This window comes from Mauremys mutica, chromosome 1 (assembly GCF_020497125.1).
Source record: "Mauremys mutica isolate MM-2020 ecotype Southern chromosome 1, ASM2049712v1, whole genome shotgun sequence".
In the NCBI taxonomy this organism is placed as follows: Eukaryota; Metazoa; Chordata; order Testudines; family Geoemydidae; genus Mauremys; species Mauremys mutica.
Window position 1 is genome coordinate 213430499 of NC_059072.1, and position 27306 is coordinate 213457804.

A 27306-nucleotide genomic window follows, 5' to 3' on the forward strand; every position below is an offset into this window, starting at 1 on the left:
TTAGCAATGTAATCTACTTTCCCTTGTACACTTGCTGGTACTCACATATATTTTTAGATAAATCGGGCCAAAGTAGGTGTAAAATGCTATCTAACTGGGCCTTGATCATGCAAATATGCATGTGCTTAATTGTTAGTTGAGAATATTCTCGACTTTGGTGAGTCTTGATGTCAATGTGTGACTCGTGAATAAACTTAAATACATGCATAAGGATTTGCAGGCATGGGGCATTTGCCAGAATGGTAGTTTCACACCTACTTCACATAGATGTAATGACCTTATCCTGCACCACTGACATCAACAGGAGTTTTATCATTGATTTCAATGAGTTGGATGAGGCCCTAAATTACTACACAAAGTTAAACACAGTAGAAAAATCAGGCCCATTGTTAGTGCAAACCTTTCCCTCCTAACAGACATATTTAAATGGTAATGAAGACTGAAGCACAACTTAATTTTAGTTCATATAGTACTCTTACCTGATATGAAACAGAAATATTTAAGATTTCCCGTCTCCCTATATATAGTATACAACTGACCCCAGGATTTCTATATACAATGTTTTTTGGTACATGTTTTGCAACATTGCTTAGGAATATCATTGTATTATAAAATATCTTTTATACAACTATCAACACATGTCTATGCAAAATATGTTTTAATTAAAAGTAGTTTTCTGCCATATTATTTATATTGCTGTATTTGAACCTAATTGCCTTAGCTTTGAATCATCACATGAAAAACATCAGTGGGCTCTATATATTTGTTAAGAAGAGACTAGAGCTTTTCATCCTTTATGATAAATCCATCTCTTATTGATGTATTGATTTCTCAGAACATGACTGGCAATGTTACAAACAGAATACAGAACTAGTAATGACAACGATAACCACCGGATATAAATTAGGCAGGAATTTTATTAGTTCAAAAAGTTTGTGTACTTCAACCCCTTTTTTGGAATACTCACGCATATTGAGCATTTCTTCACAATTCCATTAAATTAATCTATATGAATGGATAGCAGTAGATACAATTACAGACAATTCCTATATGGACAGAATTTTTTCAGTAAGTATGCCTGTGATGACTTTGCTATAATTGGCATTGATTCAAGGCAGCAGAAATCTGTTAAGTACAGTGCATACTGAATGATATTTGTGCAACGAAGTAAACTCTGTGCTATTGTTTTGGAAAATGCCTATTCACATCCCAAAAATGCAGTATTGTTTTGTGGGCCCTGAGTTTTTCTGGCTTATGGCTTTGCAGTATGTTGTTCCCTTAGTAATGTGTTTTTTGGATGTTTGTTTATTTCTTTTCAGTTTAACCTTAATGTTACTTACTACTCAATCGAGAACATTTAAATACAAACTCAAATTTCTTCTCACAGCAATGCAAACCAGTGGCGTTAGCCAATGGTTGTTCATCCATGTGGTTCTTGACAGCAAGATTCATCTTTTAAATCTGTAGAGCAATTTTAATCTCTAATATTGTGATCTTTGTATAGGAGGAGAACACCCATTGATATTATGTCAATAGACGTTCAGGACAGATAGGTGGAGTTGACCATCAGAGTTGAGCAGGGCCGCCCAAAGGATTCAGGGGACCTGGGGCAAAGCGGGGGAGCTGCGGTGGTTGTACTCACCTGGCGGTGGTCTGGGTCTTCGGCGGCGGGGGGCCCTTCAGTCGCTCCGCGTCTTCAGCAGCACTGAAGGGCTCCCCACTGCCCAAATGCCGCCAAAGACCCGGACCGCTGCTGGGCCAGGGCTCGCGGGGCCCCTGTGGGGCCTGGGGCAAATTGCCCCATTTGCCCCCACCTCTGGGCAGCCCTGGAGTTGAGATCTGCTCTATAGATCTGAGAGACATTTTGTCCATAAACATTACTGGTCCAATTTAAAAAAATGGGCAACTAAGATGTACTCTCAGTGATGCATGCATGGGTCAAAACAGATAACTACGTGCATAAAACATGCAATTATGTTTGCAAACCCTGTAACTACATGTGCAAATGGGTCTCTGCCTGAAGAATTATTGCATTGCACCTGCAACTCTATATTTTGCACACACCTATAGTGGTCACACTTAAAACTTAACAATGTGACCTTTGAAAATAATCAATGTTCTCATGTTATCCGTGGCATTTCTATATATTTAGTATCAGGAATATGAAAGTGACATTACTTATTTACAAAGAAAACTGATAAGTCTTTAAGGGTAACCAGTGTCTTTGTTCATTTACGCATATTTCAAAGGATAATTTAGGTGTATATTTTGGAACACTAGTCCATTTTACCCACCCTCTTGTGACTGTCTTAGTAGAAATGAAATACGGTAAAACTGGAAATATTCTCTACAAATTCATTTTTGTTATATTCACAGATTTGAAAAGTCAGTGACAATCAATATACAGTCCAATGATTATATTTATCATCAGGGAAGTGGCAGAGCCAATGAGCAGAGGCCAGCAGGGAGTGAGAAAGTAACGTAATACTAATATGTGGACAATCTCCTTTTACATTAAAATAGACAGCTCTACAGTTGTGTGCTTCAAAAACAAAAGGAGTTGGGCTGCTAATTTAGCCTTCTGAAGTGATTCATAACATGGGTGGAGGGGGAAAAAGAAAAAGAAAACCCATGTAGACAAAGCTGAGATTTAAAACAATGGCATAAAATAAGTATATTCCTGATGCTGAAAGCTTGAGTGTTAGGGAAAAAAAAACAATAAGTATCTGTTAGAACTCACATTTCTGTTGCTGAAAATTACACATTGTACCTGGCTCTATGAATCCTAAAATCACTAAACCTCAATATTTCAGATCTAGTTCTATCACCAAATAAAATAAATTATTTAACAATAACCATTTGCAGATGATTTGCCAACAGTCATAAATAGTATATAGCGCCGTAGGCGGATATCTATTCTACCACTTTACACAACAACAGGATACACACACACCATAAATAAGCAACAATACACACAATGTATGGCAAAGCATAACCCCTTTGCTTTAAAAAAGCATTATCAGAAACACTTTTATACCACTTAAATTCCTATGGCCTATATTTCAGCAACCAAACACATTAAGGGATTTTACTTTAATGTGTAAAAGAGATTCTGCCATTTCGTGTTCTACTTTTGGTAAGTGGGTGAGGTTCTCCTAACACATAGTATTATCACAGCACGGTGGCAGAATCTGCACAGGATTATGATGTTTCAAATTGTGAGATTCTGGTTCTGGAATAGGAAGAGGTAATTTCTGCTAGACGTTTTGTCTCAGCCTGGGGGTGACACAATTAGTCTCTGAAGGCAGTAAGGATGGAACACAGGAGAGCTTATCACTTTGTTGTATCTCATTCACAGAAACACTGACATCTGCAGACAAGTTGTTTACTTGCCTACTTCTTAAAAGCTACAATAAAGTTTGCAACAGGGGTAAGTATGAGGGGAATTTGCAAGTGGATGTGAGTTAAGAGGAGGAAAGAGCTGAAAATCCAGATTTACATTATGGCTAGCATTTTCAGAAGTGCCCGAGTTAGGTACCCAACTCCCAGCAGAAATGAGGTGTCTAACTCCTTTATACAGTTTTGAAATCCAACCCTACATATCTAACTGTACATTATTACTATCAATTCATGAATTGTTTTGCTACTAAATAAACTTTGAAAATATGTGCTGAGTTTTTTCAATCCTTGAGGCAGAATCAAGTCTAAATTAATGCAACTGCAACACAAGCATTTATTAAGAATTAAATTGAATTGTTTTCCTTTTTTTTTTTTTTTTTAAGAAGCATGGGGACTTCACTGTTAAGGCAGTCTAAGGCGGTTTTCTTAAAAGGTAATGCAGGATTAAAATGATAAACAATTAAGTTCCAAGAGACTACAATATATTTTTTATTTTACAAATGCGGAAATAAATGAGAGTTCTCACCCTGCTCATACTGAAGTGAATGGCAAAACTCCTTTTGACTTCAAGAGAACAGGATGGGCCTGAGGCTTTTGAAAACAGAGAATGGTTATATAAACACAGTGCAACCCTTACACAAGTAGTTGCTACTCTCACAATTAGTCCCAGATGGCTAAAGATTACCTTCATGAGCAAAGATTACAAGAAAAGACTGTAAACTTGTTTTTGGTTGCTTTTAGAATACATGGCAAATTAGAAGAGAGATTCCTTACTGAATGTAAATCAAAAAGAATGAGCTCTGCAAAAGGATAGAGATAGAAAGCCATCAGGGAACAGATGATGAATACTTAACACTTGCAATTACTGCCATTTATAAGGAACAAGTTAAAAAGATCAATAAAACTATACATATTGGAAATTAAACATAATAGAATAGCAAAATAAGTTATCTAATCCATTGCCTTTATGGAATATTTTTACTTTTTTCTAAATATTTAAAACATTGTCACTGACTTCCTATTTGAAAATTTAGAGTCTTGTAACAATCTCAGCATACTTTTTGTTTAGGATCTGAATTTTTGTAATTATTCCATATTCTAGATTTGTTTGGGGTTTTGACACAGATCTCCATCTGCAGTGAAAACTCCTGAGACATAGCTAGTTGGTTATAATTAGGTTTTGTGGTGCCAGAGATAATGAAGAAAAAAATTAAAATGTGATGATTACTGTGCTGCTATATAAATGGATTTTAAGTTTTAAGTCTTTTGCTTTTGACTGAATTGGGTGCATTGTGGTTCTTAGGTTGTATATACCAAAACCACTGTTTTTTCAGTCTGCATCTGTAAATAAGGCTGAAGGTGGTAACTGCAGAATTAAAACAGCCCTGAGTCCAGATGATAGCAGAATCCAGCTCTCTGTTTTAAGAAAAAAAAATATTTCCAAGATTGTTTTTCACAATAGAATAAAAAGCAATTAGAGCAGCTTTCTAAATACTGCAACATGGATATAGTTACTTTTATATTTTAACTGTGTGAATACTATGTACAATATAAGTTTAGAATTAAATAATATCAGTGGGGCCCTACCAAATTCATGGTCATGAAAAACGCATCACGGAACATGAAATCTGGTCTCCCCCTCCCCCCTTGAAATCTGGTCTTTTGTGTACTTTTACCCTGTATTATACAGATTTCACAAGGGAAGACCAGCGTTTCTCAAATTGGGGGTTCTGACCCAAAAAGGAGTTGCAGGGGGGTTGCAAGGTTATTTTGGGGGGCGGGGTGAAGTATTGTCACCCTTCTGCGCTGCCTTCAGAGCTGGGCATCCAGAGAGCGGTGGCTGCTGACTGAGGGCCCAGCTCTGCAGGCAGCAGCATAGAAGTAAGGGTGGCAATACCATACCGTGCCACCCTTACTTCTGCACTGGTGCTGGTGGTGGCTCTGTCATCAAAGCTGGGCTCTTGGCTGGCAACCACCGCTCTCCAGCTGCCCAGCTCTGAAGGCAGTGCCATCACCAGCAACAGCGCAGAAGCAAGAGTGGTAGTATCACAACCCCCCCCTGCAATAACCTTGCGACCTCCCCAACTCCTTTTTGGGTCAGGACCCCTACAATTACAACACTGTGGAATTTCAGATTTAAATAGCTGAAATCATGAAATTTATGATTTTAAAAATCCTATGACCATGAAATTGACCAAAATGGACCATGAATTTGGTAGGGCCCTAAATATCAGGTTACAAGGATAAAACTGACAGGTCAAAAATTTCATCTTTCCGAAATACATTTAAAAGGGTCCAAATTCTAAAAAAATCTGTTAGCCATCCAAAACACGGGGTGCAACCTAGAAAAAGATCCCAACTTCTCATCTGAGCGATCGACCAGCAACAGATCTGGGATGCTGGGGTGAACTCTATTCTTGGGCACACATCTAAACATGCTGGGACAAATCCCATTCATACTGCTTATCCTTGTTCTCTCACTGACTTCAGGTTTCAGCACAACAGGTACACATACATGTGAGAGGTATTGTCTCTGCACACAACAATGAAGCAAGTAATGATACACTTTGCATTTTGATAGTACTGTACATTCTGACATTCCCTTTCCTCCAAGGATCCCAAAGTGCTTGACAGACTAATACAAAAATAGATTGCTTTATCCACCACTGAAATGCATTACTCAAAATGCAGCTACTTCTGGGGTGAAATAACTACTTAATACTGCACCACACCACCATACAACAGGGATCTGATTCTTCATCCCTTACTCATCCAAGTCATTCCATTAAATAAATTTATGTGAAAGGGGCTTGTGGGAGTGAGTAAGGATTAATAACATATATAAGGGCTGCAGGGTCTGACTCCATTCTATAGCCTGATCCAAAGCCATGGAAGTCAATGGGAATCCTTAAAGGATCAGGCCCTAAGAAAAGCTGAATCTTTTCCAGGTAAAAACGCAAGGGGAATGGCAGATCAGCAGAGTTCTGGGATCGGGTTATGCACGTGTCAGCCTGTACATGTGAAGCAATTGGGTGTAATTTTTGACCTATCAGCCTTCCGACTCTCCCCTTAAATTCAATCATATTACTGTATTCCAGTATAAAGAAATATATTGGTCTGATATATTGTAAATACAGGCATTTGCTGCTGCAGTAGTTTAACAAATCTACATTTACATTTTGTTTAGGTTTCAAATAGTCTCTCTCTCTCTCTCTCTAAATACAATTTTTACCTATCCATGCTAGTGCAGTGTTACTGGACTGACCATAGATCTCAATAGCCACAAATCATTTGGGCAAGTACAATACCTTGTGTGGTACATTAGCAACATTACTTTGTTAACCAGAGAAATAAAAAGTTTAAAACTAAAGCCACTTATCAGCCTTCTCCTAAGCCCAGTATTCGGGGTTAAATCAAAGGTCTGCATACAATTTGTATCTCTAAAGGTGCCACAAGTACTCCTGTTCTTTTATCTCTAAAGTGTATCACCCCATTTCATCAGGAAATTATTTTGTCAATCACTTTTTCCAATCACCATATATATGCTACAGTTCAAATAATGGATTAAAAGGCAGTTTTTTCGATGATTGGCAATAAGCAATATTACCTAGTATCTGATACTGTGAGAATAGCACTTGACTTCTATATCCTTTCTATTTGCAGTTTGTTGTAGCCATGTTGGCCAGAGGATATTAGAGAGATAAGGTGGATGAGATAATATCTTTTATTGGACCAAGTTCTGTTGGTGAGAGACACAAGCTTTTGGGTTTACACAGAGCTCTTCTTCAAGTCTGACCTGAAGTTGGTTCAATAAAAAACATTACCTCACACACCTTGTCTAAGACCTTTGCTTCAGAATTTAGTGATCCAAGTCTTCTACATGGCTTCTGTTGATCTTCTTCATGAAAGAAAAATATTTATAAAAAGATGGAGTACTACTACTACTACCGTAAGGTGATGATAGGGATTAGTGTTTCTTACCACACACACAGTTTTGAAACTCATGGTCAAATTCATGAATACATACATGAAACCCCACTGACTGCAATAGTAATGTGGTACATGTGCAATTAAAGACAGAATGTAGCTGTATAACTGCTATTATATGCATATGACAATGAAAAGATTCCAACATATAGGTACTTCTAGGAAAGGTGGTAATAGTACTAAGAAATGTTTAATTAAGAAATCCCAGATTTTGCCTTTTCATACTTTAGTGACCTGTGTCACCTACAAGAGCATAGCTGTATAAGGTCCTATTTTATGGGTCTCTTTTTAAACTCATTGGATTAATCATTTTATATCCCTTGCATGTCTCTAATGTTCCGATTTCCATTTTGTTTTTCTGTATAACCATTACGTTAGATTGTTAATGCCTCTTTCACTCTCATTTGAATAATCAGAAGACATTACTTTGCTTAGTACAGCTGAATTTCTGTCCATTCAATTTTGAAAAACCACTTCATTCTCCCCTTTTATTTTTAAACTGTTAGTTTTTTTAAAACCACATACTTCCCTCCCCAAACCCCAGTGTATTTAGGCTTTTTCCTGACCCACCCCTGCAAAATTAAGGCTAGCATTAGTGGTATCACTGAATCTGGCTTATTTTGTAAATAGCCTCCCTTTACAGATAAGTGAAACTGCAGGTGCCTTGTGCATGGCTGTTCCAATGTGGCACTGGAGAACATCCTTCTCTAGACAAAGACACTGAAGAGAGGGAACTCGGCCTGGTTGGGCTGCAGCAAGTCAATCAGGAAGCACACAGTCCCCGAGAAGCCTTCATACAGACTATATATGTTTTCTAATGCCCGGGAACCAGCCTTAAATTCTTCTGTAAATAAGAACTCTGCAAACCTAAGAAACAGTAAAGACAAAAAATAAGTCTTTATTACCTCTCTCTTTATGCAGCTGGCGTTGTGCCATCCCTGTGTATCTGTCCATTTGTCATTAGAAGTCTTCACGTCAACTCACTCAATAGGAAGAATATTAATAGTTTCATGTCTGCTAGTTATCAGCTGTTATCTGCAAATCTGTTTACACCTTTTCCCCCTCACCAAACTGAGGTCCATTTGATCAAGAACAGAAATGTTCCAATCTGTATTTATATATTTGACATGCTTGGTGCCCGTCTGACATCTACAAGCTTTTGTGTGTCTCTGTATAACAGTTATAAGTGTATAAATTTTTTTTTAAAAAGTGTTTTTATATTGGTCTTTGTTTCATCAGGACCCAGCAGGACACAAAACAGCAATGTCTTCTGGATGGATGTGAGAAGCCCTGTATTACAGACATGGTTAAGCAGGTGAAATATTCTCAAAATACTATAAAATGAGCAGCATTGAAAATAAGTCATTGTGATTCCGGAACCATTTCCTGCTTGCTAAGGAAAACGGAAACAAACATATCATCATTTAAAAGAGCTACAATATGTTAGAAAAAAATCTGAACTAAAAATAACTGCTCCCTACTATAATTCTACATAGACCTCATCCCATTTAAACCAGTATAAATAGGAAGTCGATGGAGTTACACTGATGTAAAACTGGAGTAAGTGAGAGAAGAATGAGGCCTGTGTGTGTGTGTGTAAAATATGTGGAGAAGCAAGATCCCAGCTTAGTTGCACTTCTATGTACTGAGAGACAGTGTCACATGTTGTGAAAACCAGAGAGAATCAATATAATGAAACCAGCGGTTCATTTCACTCAGCTATGTAGCAAGAGCTAGAATTCTCAGGTATTTGTTCACAGAATACGGAGGTCTTCACTGCTGAATTTATGGACAGGCCCAACCCATGCTGGTAATGGCTAAAAGTCAATAACATGACACCTACTCAATAGTCTATGTTAGATGAGTTATGATCTTAGTTCCATACTTAGCAGGTGTGTATCCACACCATATTTGGGCACTCTGAGTATTCAGAACTTCACTGCCATCTAGAGCCATTCCTCTAGCCCTCACCCTCCATGGCAACCATAGGGGGAGGTACAAAAAGTCAGTAAGTAGCATGGACCTTTTTGAGTTTAATCCCAGTAAAGGGTTGTGGAGTCACACTACAAGCACCTCATCAGTTAATGTAATCAATTGCTCATGACCCTATTTGAATGCAGACTAAAAAGAGGCTGGACTAGTCTGAGGAAGAAATAGGTTGTTAGAATGTAAAATCTGTTAACATGTTCTGCTCTAGAGACAGAATATCCCTGTTTAAATTGTTCTGTGTTCTGCTGGCTCTGGGCATTTTTAGTTTTGTTTTGGATGTTTAAAGATTTAAGCGACTTGAAGGAATTGTGACCATAGACTATGCAAGGTTCTGAGAGTGTTCTTTGTATTTCACCAAACTCAATAATAAGAATACACCCCAAAGCCAAAGTGAGGTGCTGCTGAATGGTGAGAATACTAACCTTTGTGCTCTATAGATGTATTTAGAGTTTCCAGTAAGCCTATATAGGAGTAGGAACACATAGGCACTACCAGCCACTCCATGGCAAATTCCAGGTCCCTTCTTCAGCAGGCCCTTCTGCCATGTCAGTTCCCCACAGCGGATACAAGTGTCTAGATACTGGGGCTTCTTGGAAATCAGATAAGCTTTAGCAAACAGGTATGCAATACCTAGGGAAACAGCAGAGAAATCAATTTTGTTTTTATAAGTACAGTCCAGCTGGCATAACGTTATATGATCAATACATAAGACTATGGAAATTCTCATCTATGATATATATTCACCTGAGTGTACACGCCACATATGTGAGGGTGGTAGCAGTCTGATAAATTGAGTCATGTGATAAATGCAACTTATCATGCACCTTTAAAAGCCTCACATGCAGTCACCCCACTCGCTCATCTCATTCCAGGACTAACATTTCAAACCCCTGAGCAGCTTAAAAAGGCAGCCACATTTTTGTGTTTAAACCAGCCAGCCACAAGACAAGACATTTTCTTCTCTCCCAAAGATGTGGCGTTCCCCCACCAAATCACATTGACCCAAGATCAACGATGGGCAAAAATTAGTCTTGCAACAATGACAGGTTTAAGACCCAGTAGTTCTCATTTCTACTAAGCTAGAAACGAGAACTAACCCCCTTTCCAATGGGACACATTGCACTTTGTTCTAGCCCTGGCAGATCCTGAGATGCTGGCTGTCAGTCATGTCCTTTTTATAAGAACATAAGAAAGGCCGTACCGGGTCAGACCAAAGGTCCATCTAGCCCAGTATCTGTCTACCGACAGTGGCCAATGCCAGGTGCCCCAGAGGGAGTGAACCTAACAGGCAACGATCAAGTGATCTCTCTCCTGCCATCCATCTCCATCCTCTGATGAACAGAGGCTAGGGACACCATTCTTACTCATCCTGGCTAATAGCCATTTACGGACTTAGCCACCATGAATTTATCCAGTCCCCTTTTAAACATTGTTATAGTCCTAGCCTTCACAACCTCCTCAGGTAAGGAGTTCCACAAGTTGACTGTGCGCTGCGTGAAGAACTTCTTCCTTTTATTTGTTTTAAACCTGCTGCCTATTAATTTCATTTGGTGACCCCTAGTTCTTGTATTATGGGAATAAGTAAATAACTTTTCCTTATCCACTTTCTCAACATCACTCATGATTTTATATACCTCTATCATATCCCCCCTTAGTCTTCTCTTTTCCAAGCTGAAGAGTCCTAGCCTCTTTAATCTTTCCTCGTATGGGACCCTCTCCAAACCCCTAATCATTTTAGTTGCCCTTTTCTGAACCTTTTCTAGTGCTAGAATATCTTTTTTGAGGTGAGGAGACCACATCTGTACACAGTATTCGAGATGTGGGCGTACCATGGATTTATATAAGGGCAATAATATATTCTCAGTCTTATTTTCTATCCCCTTTTTAATGATTCCTAACATCCTGTTTGCTTTTTTGACCACCTCTGCACACTGCGTGGACATCTTCAGAGAACTATCCACGATGACTCCAAGATCTTTTTCCTGATTCGTTGTAGCTAAATTAGCCCCCATCATGTTGTATCTATAGTTGGAGTTATTTTTTCCAACGTGCATTACTTTACATTTATCCACATTAAATTTCATTTGCCATTTTGTTGCCCAATCACTTAGTTTTGTGAGATCTTTTTGAAGTTCTTCACAATCTGCTTTGGTCTTAACTATCTTGAGTAGTTTAGTATCATCTGCAAACTTTGCCACCTCACTGTTTACCCCTTTCTCCAGATCATTTATGAATAATTTGAATAGGATTGGTCCGAGGACTGACCCTTGGGGAACACCACTAGTTACCCCTCTCCATTCTGAGAATTTACCATTAATTCCTACCCTTTGTTCCCTGTCCTTTAACCAGTTCTCAATCCATGAAAGGACCTTCCCTTTTATCCCATGACAGCTTAATTTACATAAGAGCCTTTGGTGAGGGACCTTGTCAAAGGCTTTCTGGAAATCTAAGTACACTATGTCCACCGGATCCCCCTTGTCCACATGTTTGTTGACCCCTTCAAAGAACTCTAATGGATTAGTAAGACACGATTTCCCTTTACAGAAACCATGTTGACTATTGCTCAAGAGTTTATGTTTTTCTATGTGTCTGACAATTTTATTCTTTACTATTGTTTCAACTAATTTGCCCGGTACCGACGTTAGACTTACCGGTCTGTAATTGCCGGGATCACCCCTAGAGCCCTTTTTAAATATTGGCGTTACATTAGCTAACTTCCAGTCATTGGGTACCGAAGCCGATTTAAAGGACAGGTTACAAACCTTAGATAATAGTTCCGCAACTTCACATTTGAGTTCTTTCAGAACTCTTGGGTGAATGCCATCTGGTCCGGGTGACTTGTTAATGTTGAGTTTATCAATTAATTCCAAAACCTCCTCTAGTGACACTTCAATCTGGGACAGTTCCTCAGATATATCACCTACAAAAGCCAGCTCAGGTTTGGGAATCTCCCTAACATCCTCAGCCGTGAAGACTGAAGCAAAGAATCCATTTAGTTTCTCCGCAATGACTTTATCGTCTTTAAGCGCTCCTTTTGTATTTTGATCGTCAAGGGGCCCCACTGGTTGTTTAGCAGGCTTCCTGCTTCTGATGTACTTAAAAAACATTATGTTATTACCTTTAGAGTTTTTGGCTAGCCGTTCTTCAAACTCCTCTTTGGCTTTTCTTATTACACTCTTGCACTTAAGTTGGCTGTGTTTGTGCTCCTTTCTATTTGCCTCACTAGGATTTGACTTCCACTTTTTAAAGGAAGTCTTTTTATCTCTCACTGCTTCTTTTACATGGTTGTTAAGCCACGGTGGCTCTTTTTTAGTTCTTTTACTGTTTTTCTTAATTTGGGGTATACATTGAAGTTGGGCCTCTATTATGGTGTCTTTAAAAAGGGCCCATGCAACTTGCAGGGATTTCACTTTAGTCACTGTACCTTTTAACTTTTGTCTAACTAACTCCCTCATTTTTGTATAGTTCCCCCTTTTGAAATTAAATGCCACAGTGTTGGGCAGTTGAGGTGTTCTTCCCACCACAGGGATGTTGAATGCTATTGTATTATGGTCACTATTTCCAAGCGGTCCTGCTATAGTTACCTCTTGGACCAGCTCCCGCGCTCCACTCAGGATTAAATCTAGAGTCGCCTCTCCCCTTGTGGGTTCCCGTACCAGCTGCTCCATGAAGCAGTCATTTAAAGTATCGAGAAATTTTATCTCTGCATTTCGTCCTGAAGTGAAATGTTCCCAGTCAATACGGGAATAATTGAAATCCCCCACTATTATCGGGTTCTTAATTTTGATAGCCTCTCTAATTTCCCTTAGCATTTCATCATCACTATTACTGTTCTGGTCAGGTGGTCGATAATAGATCCCTAATGTTATATTTTTACTAGAGCATGACATTTCTATCCATAGAGACTCTATGGAACATGAGGATTCGCTTAAGATTTTTACTTCATTTGAATCTACACTTTCTTTCACATATAGTGCCACTCCTCCCCCTGCACGACCTGTTCTGTCCTTCTGATATATTTTGTACCCCGGAATGATTGTGTCCCATTGATTGGTCTCAGTCCACCAGGTTTCTGTGATGCCTATTATATCTATATCCTCCTTTATCACAAGGCACTCTAGTTCACCCATCTTATTATTTAGACTTCTGGCATTTGTATACAAGCACTTTAAAAACTTGTCCCTGTTTATTAGCCTGCCTTTTTCTGATGTGCCAGATTCTTTTTTATGTGACTGTTTATCATCTGATCCGGCCCTTACATTATACTTTTCAGTCCTTTTTTTATGTATGAAAAAGCCATTTTAAGTCATTTTTAGATGTGATTCGGTTTTATTAGTTATAATCTCCATGTGATCGCTGTGCAGTTGGATTCACAGTAACTAAAAGATAGATGCTACATGAGAAGGGATACAAATACAGCTTGAATTTTTTAAAATTTTGAATCTCAAAAAACCTGTTTAAAATAGCTCTCAGTGACACATACAAAATATATAGTGGCGTGGTATTGAGTAATGGCTGCATTACTCATGATTGATGAAGGGCACAACATAGAGGACTCCCAGGGAAAGGAAAATCAGAATATTTAGAAGGCTCTATAAATTACCTCAAATAACTTTCCATTAAACATCTCAATTTTAACTACTTGATATCTTGGTGCTCCGATGGCTGAGAGTAAGTGCTGTATCCCACTGGAAAGCCCCTGTTTTCTAATGGTGTAAATCATCCAGCTTTAGCCCTGCTGTGTTGTGAGGTAGCAGACTATCAATCAGTCCCTGGGACAGGAATAAATACTTCCCATCCTGCACCACAAACTCGTATAATTTTGTGAGGAAATATTCGCCTTTGAGGAAGAAGCAAGAAACTTTCATCCAGTCGGCTGTTCTGTAATGAGAGACTGGGGCCGTTTGAAATTTCTTCATGGTTTGTATTGTTAGAAGTACTGGCCGGGAGATGGATTAGTGGGCAGAGGGCAGGTGAGCATGCCAAAGGGGCCTCTGCCACACAGATATCACCAGTACATACACAGTGGGCCAAACTCCCATTGGAGTCTAAATTTATTTCTTTCCAAGAGAGAAATTAACTGAACAAAGCTGGTTTCACTTCCTTTCACCCACAGGGATGGATCAGGGAAGAGGGACCTTCACTCTCTACAAGATTAAGCTTCGGCAGAATGCACAGTTAAGGGCTCTAATCATGTTGCACTGTTTGCAATTTGAAAAGAAGACATTTAAAATACACGGATCTCTGCTCCTGAACTTTGTTTAACAAAATGAATGATACTGGAGCACTGTGTCAATTTTTGCTGCTCTCTCCTAGGTTTAGGTTACAAAGCCAGTAAGAACAGTTAGGCCACTATGTCCTGGTGGGAAGTAATTTCAATATACAACAGCACAAGCAAACACTGCTAAAGCAAGAGTGAGACCCTCAACTGGGTTCAGCATGGAACTCGGACAAATCTTCCCCTCCTCCCCAGAGCTCTTGAATTTGGGGAAATTCCACAATTAACATTTTGCATACTCATAGATCATAGACTTTAAGGCCAGAAGGGACCATCATGATCATCTAGTCTGACCTGCACATTGCAGGCCACAGAATCTCACCCACCCACTCCTGTAATAGACCCCTAACCTCTGGCTGAGGTACTGAAGTCCTAAAATCATGGTTCAAAGACTTCAAGTTACAGAGAATCCACCATTTACACTAGTGTAAAGCTGCAAGTGACCCATGCCCCATGCTGCAGAAGAAGGTGATCACCCCCCTCCACACACACACACACACACACACACACACACCCCCTCCAGGTCTCTGCCAATTCTTTCCCAACCCCAAATACAGTGATCAGTTAGACCCTGAGCATGTGGGCAAGACTCACCAGGCAGATACCTGGGAAAGAATTCTCTAGAGCAACTCAGAGCCTTCCCCATGTAGAAAGCAACAAAGAGTCCTGTGGCACCTTATACACTAACAGATGTATTGGAGCATAAGCTTTCATGGGTGAATACCCACTTCGTCAGACGCACGTAATGGAAATTTCCAGAGGCATTTCCCCATGTAGGTGTTCCATCTCCAGCCATTGGACATATTTGCTACTTCCCTTCCCATAAAAAAATCCTTAGGTCAGATCTGTGCATAAGTGTACAATAGCAACAGACAGAAATAGGCTATGTTTGAGGGGAAGAGGCAAAAAACTTTCCCAGGCCCACCCATAAATACTAAGTCTGGTATTGGCTGTGCCCTTTCAGTACACTAAGGCCACCTTCACCCTCCAGCCAACCAGGACTTGCCTTGGAACTCCTATATATCATGCACTGAAGTCCCTGCTATGCATGGGAGCAAGGGCTTGGAATATAGAGATCATACTTGGGCTTCCTGTATGAGAGTACAGGGCATTACAGCTAGGTCATCAGGTGACATATTGTACTATTGGATTTTAATGGCTTTTGTAACAACATATTTGAAAGTACCTCAAAGAGTTTTGGGAACTTCCTTCATTGCCTGATCTTCCACCCACTTCAGTAATAAACAAAAAAAACTTAACTGAAAAAAGCATGAACAATTTTCCTGCTTGACATAAATGGTAAAAATCAGTAAAATTTGACCTGACGTTATTTTCTCAATGGAATCATTTAGTGTGAAAAGCATTGTAATTGGTAACATCTGGCTACTTCACAGCATCAATATGAAAAGGACCTGGAGCTCCATGACACCAGTGCACAAGCTCATTCTCCCGCTCAATTGTCTCTCCCAGTTCAGGAGGCCAGTTGCTGTTCTGTTCTTGGTCCATAAGAAAGTCAATGCTCTGCCATACAAGCTCCTGATCTGAAGGCTGTAGGTACTCGTAATAGGACAGCAGCATCTGAAGGATGGATGAAAGGCCATGGGCTGCACCTGTAAAGAACAGGAATGGTTAAAAGAAGAATTATTTTTGCTCACAGATCCATCACACTGCATCTTTCTACTGGAAATAATTTCTGTGTGGTGCAGATGGGTGTCCTGTCTTCAGGGCTGGCTCTACTGCTTTTGCTGCCCCAAACAGCGCGCCGAATTGCCGCCGTGCACGGTGGGGGGCAGTCCGTGTGCCGTTAAGGTGGCACGCACGTTTCCGCGGCAGCGGCAATTCGCTTCTGTCTTCCGGCTGAAGACAGAAGCTGCCGCTGAATTGCCGCTGCGGACAGCTGAACATAGAAGCTGCCGCCGAATTGCTGCTGCCGTGGAAACGCATGTGCCGCCTTAATGGCACATGGACTGCCCCCACCGTCCGCGGCGGCAATTCAGCATGCTGCTTGGGGCGGCAAAAACACACAAACTGCCGCCCCTTGCAGATTGTCGTCCCAAGCACCTGCTTGGAATGCTGGTGCCTGAAGCCGGCCCTGCCTGTCTTGTTTTGACAGTTATAATATTGTGTTGAGTAAAGGTCTTATACATGCAACTCAAAGATTTGTTACCACTTACATCTTTCAGATTCCTAAATTTAAAGAAAAAATCAGTATGAATTCACCCATCTCACTAGAGTGGCAACATTTGAGAGTAATGAAAATTAAAGCGCAGATAAAAGATTTCTCTACTGCATTTCACAAATACATAACAGCTGCAAACTCCTCGCTTCAAAGAGGCAAAGGCCCCAACTCAGTGAGGAATCTCACAAAGTTTATGGATTTTTCCCTTATTACAAGTTTTTCTGCAGAAGGGAAATATTGGAGCCTAGTGGCAATATGCAGTGTATAACTAGCATTAATCACTGCATTCATTTTAGGAGGCCCACATACAATATCTGTCCATTTACCTGTATGGCCATTTGTTAGTTAGGAAAAGCAGACTGTACACATTGTTTGCCTGCCAATGTCTTGTTTCTAAGTGGTCTATTACCTTGGTGGCAAAGCAATGCCTTGGTTTCTAAGTGGTTGGTGTGTTCTACTCACCAAGGTATTCTGTTCCATAATAAGAGTACATAAGTGGGCATGGTTTCCTCTTCTTCACAGCATACTGCTTCCCAGATTCTAATATAGCCTGGCAAATTGATCTGATCTGCACTGGGGTCAACATCTAAGCAGAAAACACCAAAAGAGACAGACTGTTATAACAATTTTCCCTTTAAAAAGTTATACAGCTCCCTTTTTTTCATCCTGGCACATATATTAGAGCGTTGCCTCTGTGTGCATTTATAATGTATACAGTAATGTTATTAACAATAACAATCATTTATATAGTGTGGTAGGATTACACAACATGTCTCACATACAGGCCTAAATCGTGCTTCAAACAACTCAGTGACAAAATTCCCATTGATTTCAATGGGATCAGAGTAAGGCCCAATGAAAGAGAGAGACTCTCTCTTCCAAAGATTTTACAGTTCAAGTGAAATGTGATTAATAAGCAGAAGATGAGACACAAGACAACAGCTCAGGGAATGGAGAGTGTGCAGTTACTAATGACGAGAAAGGAGAGATTCTTAGAAGTGGATTCTAAGGAGGAGCAAGGGGGCTTGGTGGATGAATGCTGACAGGCTGTTCCAGGCGTAAGGAACAACATGTAAGGAGCTTTTAAGCAACATAACACAAGAGGAAAGGGAGAAGGTATTAAATTGGAGGAAGGCGCATTAAATTTTCTTGTTTGTTTCATTTGTGGTTGTAGTTGAGGATTAAGTGTTGGTATAGGAGACACTTGGGTTAAGGAACATCCTATCACACAACATGTCTGGGTGCATACCTCTTATCTCAAGGCAACATTACTGAAAATAAAGTGGTTAGTGGTTGTACAGCTGGTTAGAGGGTAGCTGTTTGCACAAACAGTCAAAGCTGCCTTGTGTTTACTGATTCGTAAATAATTGGATGATGGCCCACATTACAGCATTAGAAGGAAAAGGTGGCTACCTATTAATTTGTTTCATAGGACATGTACTTTTTCAAGAACTGACTTTGCATCTCAGTAGTCAATTAGGAATCTGGTTTTACATTTTCTTAATTAGGGCTCTAATGATATGCACTTTCCTGTGTTCATTAGCAATTTCCTCTCTACCACTCACATCTGTTACTGGCTGACCTTCACTAAGGAAGCTAAGAGAGGTTCATTTCTAGGCATTTTAATTGCCTGAATCATTAATTCAGGCGTAGTCTGTAGGAAAAAAGCATTTCACAAATAATCCTTTTTCCCTCTTGTGGAGAGAGAAATAGAAGAGAAAAGTGACATCAGGAGGCAGAGAAATAAAAGAAGAATATAATGAATCCTGACAGGACTAGTAACAGAAATAAAAACTAATGATAACCTTACCATTGCTCATTTCAAAAGGTCTCAAATAAACTACTTGTGCTATAGGACTTATAATGAGCTCTTCATTTTAAAGAATGCTTTTTGAACTGTCAAGTATGCAGGAAATGTTCTTGAAAAGCCATGCACCCTTGTCGGATGAGTAAAATGAGGCGAATGAAGTTGGTGTTATTTAGACCTTGACAGGAAGAAAACGGTTGGAAAAATCTCTCTCTGTTACCTCACTTGTACCCAAATAAAGTATTCTCTGCTAGAAACTGCTCAAAGTGACTGTGATATTTGTACACCCCCTTGCACAACAGAACCCTGATCAGAGTTTTTTAGTGTTACTGCAATACAAATGAATAAGGTTATTAATAATCATAGACTTCACTCATTTTTCGTTAGTGTTTAGAACTAGTCACCTTAGGTTCACTGCATTTGCACCAATGGCTCTGAATTCTTTTCAGTTTTGTGATTATCATACAATCATAGAAATGTAGGGCTGGAAGAGACCTCAAGAGGTCATCTAGTCCAGCCCCCTGGAATGAGGCGGTACCAGGTATACATAAACCATCCGTGACAGGTGTTTGTCTAACCTGTTCTTAAAAACCTCCAATGACAGGGATTCCACAAACACCCTTGGGAAGACCATTCTAGAGCTTAACTATGCTTATAGTTAGAAAGCTTTTCCTAATATCTCTAACCTAAATCTCTCTTACTATAGATTAAGCAGATTTCATCTTGTCCTGCCTTCAGTAGATACGGAGTACTCTTTGTAACAGCCATTAACATATTTGAAGATTATCAGGTCCCCCTCTCACAGTCTTCTTTTCTCAACACTAAATATGCCCAGGTTTTAAAATTTTTCCTCAGAGGTCAGATTTTCTAAACCTCTTATTTTTGTTGCTCTCCTCCGGACTCTCTCCAGTTTGTCCACATCTTTCTTAAACTGGCATGCCCAGAACTGTACAAAGTACTCCAGCTGAGGCCTCACCAGTGCCGTGTAGAGCAAGATAATTACCTCCCTGGTCTAACATATGACACCCTGGTTAAAACATGCCAAAATTATGAGAGTCTTTTTCACAACAGCATCACACTGTTGACTCATGTTCAATTTGTAATCCACTATAACCCCCAGATGAGGAGTAGTCAATGGGTGGACCGCGGGCCCAATCTGGACTGCCAGACTCTTTTGAACGGAGCCCAAAATCTTTTAAATTTACTTATTATTATTGTTGGTTTTTTTAAATTATTTTCTCTGGAGTCTGGGCCTTCACCAACAAATCTGGACTTTGACAAAAACTAATTGATTCCCCCTGCCCCAGATCCTTTTCAGCGGTATTACTGCCCAGCCATGTATTCCCCATTTTGCAGCTGCTCATTTGATTTCTTTTCTTGCTAAGTGAAGTACTTTGCACTCGGCTTTACTGAATTTCATCTTGTTTATTTCAGACCAATTCTCCAATTTGTCAAGGTCGTTTTGAATTCTAATCCTGTCCTCCAAAGTGCTTACAACCCCTCCCAGCTTGGCATCATCTGCAAATTTCATAAGTATACTCTTCACTGCATTATCAAAGTCATTAATGAAAATATTGACTAGTACTGGACCCAGAACTGACCCCTGCGGAGCCCATTGGATATGTCCTCCAAGTTCAACAGTAAACCATTGATAACTACACTCTTAGTTTCGGTTAGCTTGTGTTAAAATCCCTAAACAATTTTTCTTTTGAAAAGCAATATGAATTAGGGGCTTGTCCCCAGATCCTCCATCACAGTGTCTTTAAAAAAAAAAAGTGTCATTTAATCCTGGACCTCAAACATGATTAATCATATGATCATTGCATGGTATTATTACAGGGCAGAATTAAGCATGCTTGGGTTACTTAAATGTGCATTTCCATACCTTAACACGCTTGGATTTCTTTTAAATTTAATCTCGGCTCACAATTGCCTGGGAAAATGACATCTCTGTAATGTTTTTATCCTAAATTATTGATAGATGCGCCCAACCTTAAGTCCATCTTAATGTATTTTTTTTCTGGGAATTACTGTAGTATTGCATTTTATTTGTGATTTTCCTTTGAGCCAGAAAAAATAGCCAGAAGCGCCAACTGCGAATTGTTAGGAAGGATAAACTGTATACCAACTCCAACCAACTCCAAACCATCTGTGAGATGCTTTGATGGTGAAAAAAATAAGGCCAGTAGGGAAATGCTCTCATAATCCATACAAATCCTTGTCTTTGAGGTAGTTGTAATTCTGGTAAACTGTTTTTCCCAGGCCAATTCAAAGGCTGTCACATTTAATACACGCTGGTCATTCAGTAGGTGGCATTATTCCCTTTAAGGCAATAGCTGAATAGCAGTAAGAAGCACTGCACTTCTCCAGGTGCTATTTTTCAGATTAGATTTCTGTGGATATAAAAAGTTTTATGGGATCTTTAATAACAGTAGACATGTTAATCTTAATATCCTCACTACATTTCAATGCAGATCATTACAATCTGCCTGCTTACGTTTTCCTTGCAATTTCAGTTAAATAGGAAAGACTTTTTTTTTCTCTTCTGAAACATTGAGTAACGTTGCTGCGTCCTGTTAAACAGCTACTGTTTTCTGGTGATGGATGAAGTGATCTCCCATAGCTCTTACTTTCTCAATCACCCTTAAATACACCATTTAAGGACTTAACTATGCTCGGTCCATAGTCTCTTCATTTGTCTATTTTGTCAGTCCAGAGTACCCGTCTCCTTTCATGAAGACACCCCCTGTGTTTAGCAACAGGTTCCCAACTAATTTAAGCCAAGCATCTCATTCAGTAAATAAATAAAACCCTACTACAAAACCCACCGGGAATTGTTTGGTCTATAATGACCATTCACCCCTTCTGGCTGTTCATTACCACATGGTAGAATTTCTCACCCTTTTCAGGTTGGACCCCCTTTATTCAAAGTCAAACATTTTCATGATTCACATATACATTTACCATAAGAGTAAAAAATAAAAAAAGTATCAGTGAGGACAATGTTAAGTCTATCTCATTTGTGTGTGCACGCGCATAGAGGTTGATAGAGAATACTTACCTTGAAGGGTAAGGGTGTGTGGAGAGTGGGGGGAGAGAGATTTGCTTTGCTTAAGATTGTAATACACTTTTCAACAACTCATGACCTTTATGACTGCATTTGGGGGTTATGACTCCATCCTTGAGAAACACTACTATATAGTACAGTGTACCATACCTGCTGCCTTTACATTGTAAGCGCCTAGGAATGAGAACCTTATTTGTTTTGTTACAACTATATTGTTGTACTGCATTGTGTACATCTATGACAAAATAATACTTGGCACTTACATAGTGCTTTATTTAATAGTTCTAGAACGGTGATTTTCAACCTGTGGTTCATGGGCCATTAAGTGTTTGCAGCCTATGTCTAAGATTTTCAAAGGGGTCCGCACCTCATTCAAAATTTGCAGAAGAAAAAAGGTTGAAAACCACTGTTCTAGAATGTAATACTTGCATTTATTGCATTATACTGGAAGCCTTGTTTTATGTATGTAAAAGTTACTGGCTATAGACTTAACAGATCAAATCTCTCCCTGATGTTACTCTAATAAAGGGATCTAAATGATTTCAACCATATATTTCTTGAAATATTTTATAACAATGTCAAAAATAGCAATTGAAATTTGTGCCGTAGTATCAAAAGGCTTTGTTTTGAAATCTCATAATTAAGTATTCTGAATACCCAGCAGAGGGAGCTTTTGAAGCAGCTATCACGTGCACAATAGCTGTAAAATGAAGAATATTTCTGTATTAAGGAGGCCAACTGACTCCAGCATAAAGATGGCCTGGGGCCAGCCCAGTAGTCTAATGACAGTGTGCTGCATTGCAGGACACCAAAATTCAGTTCTCAAGCCTTGTAAGCCCTGTCTCTTACCAGGGCCGGCTCCAGGTTTTCTGCCGCCCCAAGCGGCAAAAAATAAAAACAAAAAAACCCCCAAAAGCACAGCACGATCATGCCGCTCCACACTTCGGTGGCAATTCGGCGGCAAGTCATTTGCTCCGAGAGGGAATGAGGGACTGCCGCCGAATTGCTGCTGAAGACCCGGACATGCCGCCCCAATAGTGGCCGGAGTGCCGCCCCTTGATATTGGCCGCCCCAAGCACCTGCTTCTTTAGCTAGTGCCTGGAGCCGCCTGTGTCTCTTACTGCCAGGCCAGCAACAATCATTAATGTTTCAAGAACCTTTTCATGGAATGTACTGCTCACTCTTTTGTCTTGCAGGTGATCCCAAAACAGGAGCCATAATTTAAAGGGTGTGAGATGTGGGCTCTCCAAGAAAACCAGAGGCCTCCTGTCTGGATTGGAAGGCTTCACAGTTACAAATATGGCAAGGGCCTAATTCTCCACAATGTTACTCCGTTTGATTGGTATACCACTGTTGTAGCGCAGTAGAAGGATTGTGCTATCTGCATCCCTTCCAAACAGTGGCAGGCACCTCACATTTTTGACACCATTCCCTGAAGTACTGATTCTCAAGTGACACCGTCTAGAATGGCCACTGCGCTGTTGCTAATGCAGATTGGCTGATGCTGTAACATCACTAAGAAGAGAAAGGCAGAACACACAAACTGATAAGAGACAGAGGGAGAGGCAAAAAAACAAGAAAGCCAAGCAATAGCCTGTGAGCACAGTATGACCCTGGAAAAAGTTAGAGAGAGAGTTTCTGGGTCTGCTGGTTACAGAGGCTGAATGCTCAGATATTGCTCCTTTTGTTCTTGATTTCTCCTGTATTCAGAGAAGCAGAACTTTGTGCATTTCTTGTAAATAAACAAGATTACATCAAAGAGAGTAACAGACTATCAATTTCTACTTCCATCTGGAAAATCCCCAGAGCCCCACAATTTGACTAGCTGCTTAGGTTGAAATGGGGCAACATTACTTTTTTTCTTAAAAAAGAAAATGTCAGATCCCTTTTTTCTTTTCTTCTCTTCTGACTCACATCCCTTGCCTTGGCAACAATACAACTACAAGAGGGCCACTCTTTTTTATGAGACACTAATCCTGATTCCAACCTGAAACCACAGTTTATCCCTGGTGAGGGAAACCAGATAATTGCTGAGGAAGACAGTGCAACACTCTTATAACTGCTAGCATGCTATAACAGCATATCTCACTAGCCTGGGGCAAAGAGCACCAAAAGTCATCAACTTCTGCACTCAAACTTTCCTTTTAAAGAAAAACAAAAAGTAAATGTTTGCAGCCCTAGGTCCTAGAAAAAGCCTTAAAAACATGAAAGGAGCATAACTAATGCCCTGGCTACCAGGCAGTGTGAGAGCAGTGAGTTGGGCCTATAGGGGTGGCCTCCATCCATTTACTCTGCCTCAGAATTCAACACTTGAGCAAGTAAAGGAAAATTTACAATCACCTTGCTCCAAACTCCCCTTACCCTGGATCATTCTAAGGGAGAGAGAACAAACATCAGTGGCTCCTCCAGCCTCCCCTCCTCTAGGCCATTCCGTTCCTCACACAGTTCTCCACTTAGACGAAGGCCAGACCCAGAGTACTCTTGTTCTACTGCCCCGCAACTTGCTCCTACGGCTGCCTGTAGCCGCCCAGCTCTAACAATGCACTCCCTAGGCCTAAAGAAGGGAACAGAAGGTCCCCGCAGCTCCAGCTTCCCTTCCTAACCAAGGGAAGTGGCAAAACATAGCTCCCAGTTCTTCCAATGGGACTGGGAAATGATGCTGCAAATGGAGCAGCCCGGAGGAGGTGTGAGGTGCCTCTGGGCTGTGGAGCTGGCTTCTATCCTTCTGTCACCCCCCAATGTTATAGGCTTTAATTAATGGAGCCGTGTAGTCTCAGACTAACCATCTCCAAACACCATCCCTACCCAGTGCTCTTCCTGCAGAAAATACTACCACAGAGCACTGATCAGCAATATAATCCAGAGCTTAATTTTAACTACATATAGTTGAGAATGCTCCCAAATTAAAATATTCTGGGATGGATGAAAGAACATGTCTAAAAAGAGCAAGTACGTAAGATTTGCAAATTAACAGAGACACAGCTATAGCCTTATGTAGCGAGGCAGTCACCCCGCTCCAGCCCTGAAAGGGTTAAAAGCCAGCCCTTGGAGAGGGCTGGGGCTGAGAGGCAGCCAATCAGGACCAGGCTGGGCCCTATAAAAGGGCTGCAGGGCCAGAAGGCAGTCTCTCTCCAGCTTTGGAGAGAGGTGGACCTGGCTGCCTGAAGGAGAAAAAGGTACTTTCGACAGAGCAGTGCTGGAGAAGGGGCAGGCTGAGCTGTGGAGCTCAGGCCTGGCAGGAAGGCCTAAGGAGGTTCTGGAGCTACAGGGAAAGGCAGCAGGTCCAACCCCCTAGCCAATGATAAGTGGCCACTGCAGGCTGCAGTTTGCCCCTGAGTAAAGGGGCTAGATGAAGTTTGGCAGTAGCCACTGAGGGAAGGTGGATATAGGAGGGTTTGGGCCAGAGCTCCAGGACCTTTAAATCTCTGCTGGAGCCCTGGGCGGCACGGGCCAGGCAGTGCTGATGGGCTGGCTGAAGGACACTGACCCCCCTAACCCCACCCCTTCCACCTGAGGCCCCGCCCCTTCTGGGAGGTGGGTCAGGGGAGAGGCAGAGCCAGCACTCGTACCAGTAAGAGTTCAATTTTATTTTCAGCCCTTCTCAGCATCTCACAGGACCAGGTCCAATGAGATATAAATATATGGCATTTGGTTATGTAGAGTATAAATGTTTTCAGAGAAATTTTCATACAAAGAAGGAGGTAAGCTTCTGTAAAGGAACTGCCCTGGACTGCTGACTATTTCACAAACACACACTTAAATTCAAAGGTACCACTAAATAAAGTATACAAGTAAAATTAGGCATTGGAAAATTCTGTTGTCAACGAAAAGAGGAAATATAATATATTTTATCATGTGTACATGCATTTGATCTCTAAGGGATTTAACATGGAATTCTAGCCATCTATTAGACAAATGATAATGCTCTGAACATTCTTCCAAGATGACACTGGGTTGGGAAAAGCAAGGGGACAAAATATTGTGTACTCTTTTCATATGCCTGATTTGTAGCATACTTTTCATCTTTTCTGGACTCTGTCTTTTATTTCCCTGGAGAGATGAGGAGAAGAAAACAAGTGAACATATTAAACCTATGAGATAAGCAGCTCTTTATTTTTTGTTTTGTCATACTCAAGTACATAGGTGCTTGCACTAGGGGTGCTACTGCACCCCCTCGCTTGAAGTGGTTTCCAGTGTGATTCAATGTCTCTCAGCACCCCCACTATACAAATTGTTCCAGCACCTCTGCTCAAGTACACCTACATTTTCCAACAACAAACAGGATGCTATTGTTAACTGCAAATGTGAAGAAAACAGCAACAGACCATATGCTAGCAGATGGCAATTCACAATACCATGGTAATTTACCAACTTAATCCAGAACAGGGGAGGATGATGGGGTTGTTTTATGATGTTATACAATGTGGTAGCCTTTTGTGCTCTAAGGAGTTACGCTTAAGCAGGATTTTAAAAAATAGCCACATCGTTGACAGGACTTCACCTTCAGCGTTTGTCAGCTTGTGAACTAAAGAGAACACTTTATTCAGACAACAGTAGGGTTGTGTTATAACTACGAAACAAAACCAAAGAAAAAGATAATGTCTGAAGATAAAGCTCCAAAATAAAGAGCAGTAATAACACACTCGAAAGATAAAATCCCCACTATAGATCATTTTTAAATCAATGTAGCCTCTAGGATGACTTGTTAACAGATTAAATACTTGCTTTTTCAAATGTAATTGAGGGAATCTGATTAACTCCATCTCTGCAGAGAAATACAACTATTAAAGTCCTAGGAGTTTCAATATTTACCCAACAAAAATTTTAATTTATACCAGATACATGGACAATAATGCAAACATCTATATTTCTCAGAGCATATATGTATATACCAATGTGTTTTTGTACAGTACTGCACCAATCACTATGGTATCTAAGTACCTGCTGAAATACTCTATAAAAATTATACAATAACCCAACTTACTGAATATAGTTCCAATTTATTGTATACATCAACTGTGTGTCATTAAGCTTTGCCCATCATTTTTCCTCATAACAACTATGGTAATTCAAAAGGGGACAAACAGAGGGACAATTTTAGGAAGGATTAAGTTGGAAGAAAATAAAGTGACATAATGAATACGATATGCTGGGGTGAGGAGTGCTAAAGGTTTTGTTACTACTTCTTTGGGAATATCTGCTTAATACACTCATGGCTCAACTAATAGCATTATTTGGGGGAAGATATTGCACCCCATACAATCTCTATTCATAGGTCAATTTAGTCTGATAATACTGACCAAAATTAGGGATTTGGAGCCAACACCTGGTTTCATTAGAGTCAATGTCAAAACTCTCAGTGACTTTAATTGGATCAGGATTTGGTCCTTTAGTGCTGGCAAACACTACGTAACCTATTTCAGCATTTATGTTAAAACATTCACACTGTAACTCTTCAGAGGAACATATACACCTGCTGCAAAAATATTTCAACTCCACAGGCCAGATTCTGACCTCACAAACGCTGATGTAAATCTGGAGTAACTCCACTGGCTCCTATGAGTTCACAAATAATTTGCTTGGTATCTCCAAAGTGAAAC

At 40.2% G+C, this 27306-nt stretch overlaps 1 protein-coding gene and 1 long non-coding RNA gene across 3 annotated transcripts in view; one reads left to right on the top strand and one right to left on the bottom strand.

The window, feature by feature from the left end:
- The first annotated feature begins 3269 nt into the window (after nt 1-3269).
- LOC123361877 lies at nt 3270-23335 on the top strand. Of its 2 annotated transcripts, none has more exons than XR_006576344.1 (3): nt 3270-3430; nt 8626-8701; nt 22903-23335. It is a non-coding gene; the product is annotated as an uncharacterized LOC123361877 (long non-coding RNA). The 2 variants fall into 2 exon arrangements; XR_006576449.1 differs by lacking the exon at nt 22903-23335 and adding an exon at nt 14492-14613.
- LANCL3 (LanC like 3) overlaps nt 7229-27306 on the bottom strand; it is a 38225-nt gene continuing 18147 nt past the window's right edge. Inside the window, exons 2-5 of the mRNA XM_045000599.1 lie at nt 17295-17418; nt 16066-16263; nt 9798-10005; nt 7229-8253 (exon numbers count right to left, since the gene is read on the bottom strand). Of these exons, the coding sequence (XP_044856534.1) occupies nt 8094-8253; nt 9798-10005; nt 16066-16263; nt 17295-17418 (690 nt within the window). The 3' untranslated portion in view covers nt 7229-8093. The remainder of the gene's footprint in view (nt 8254-9797; nt 10006-16065; nt 16264-17294; nt 17419-27306) is intronic.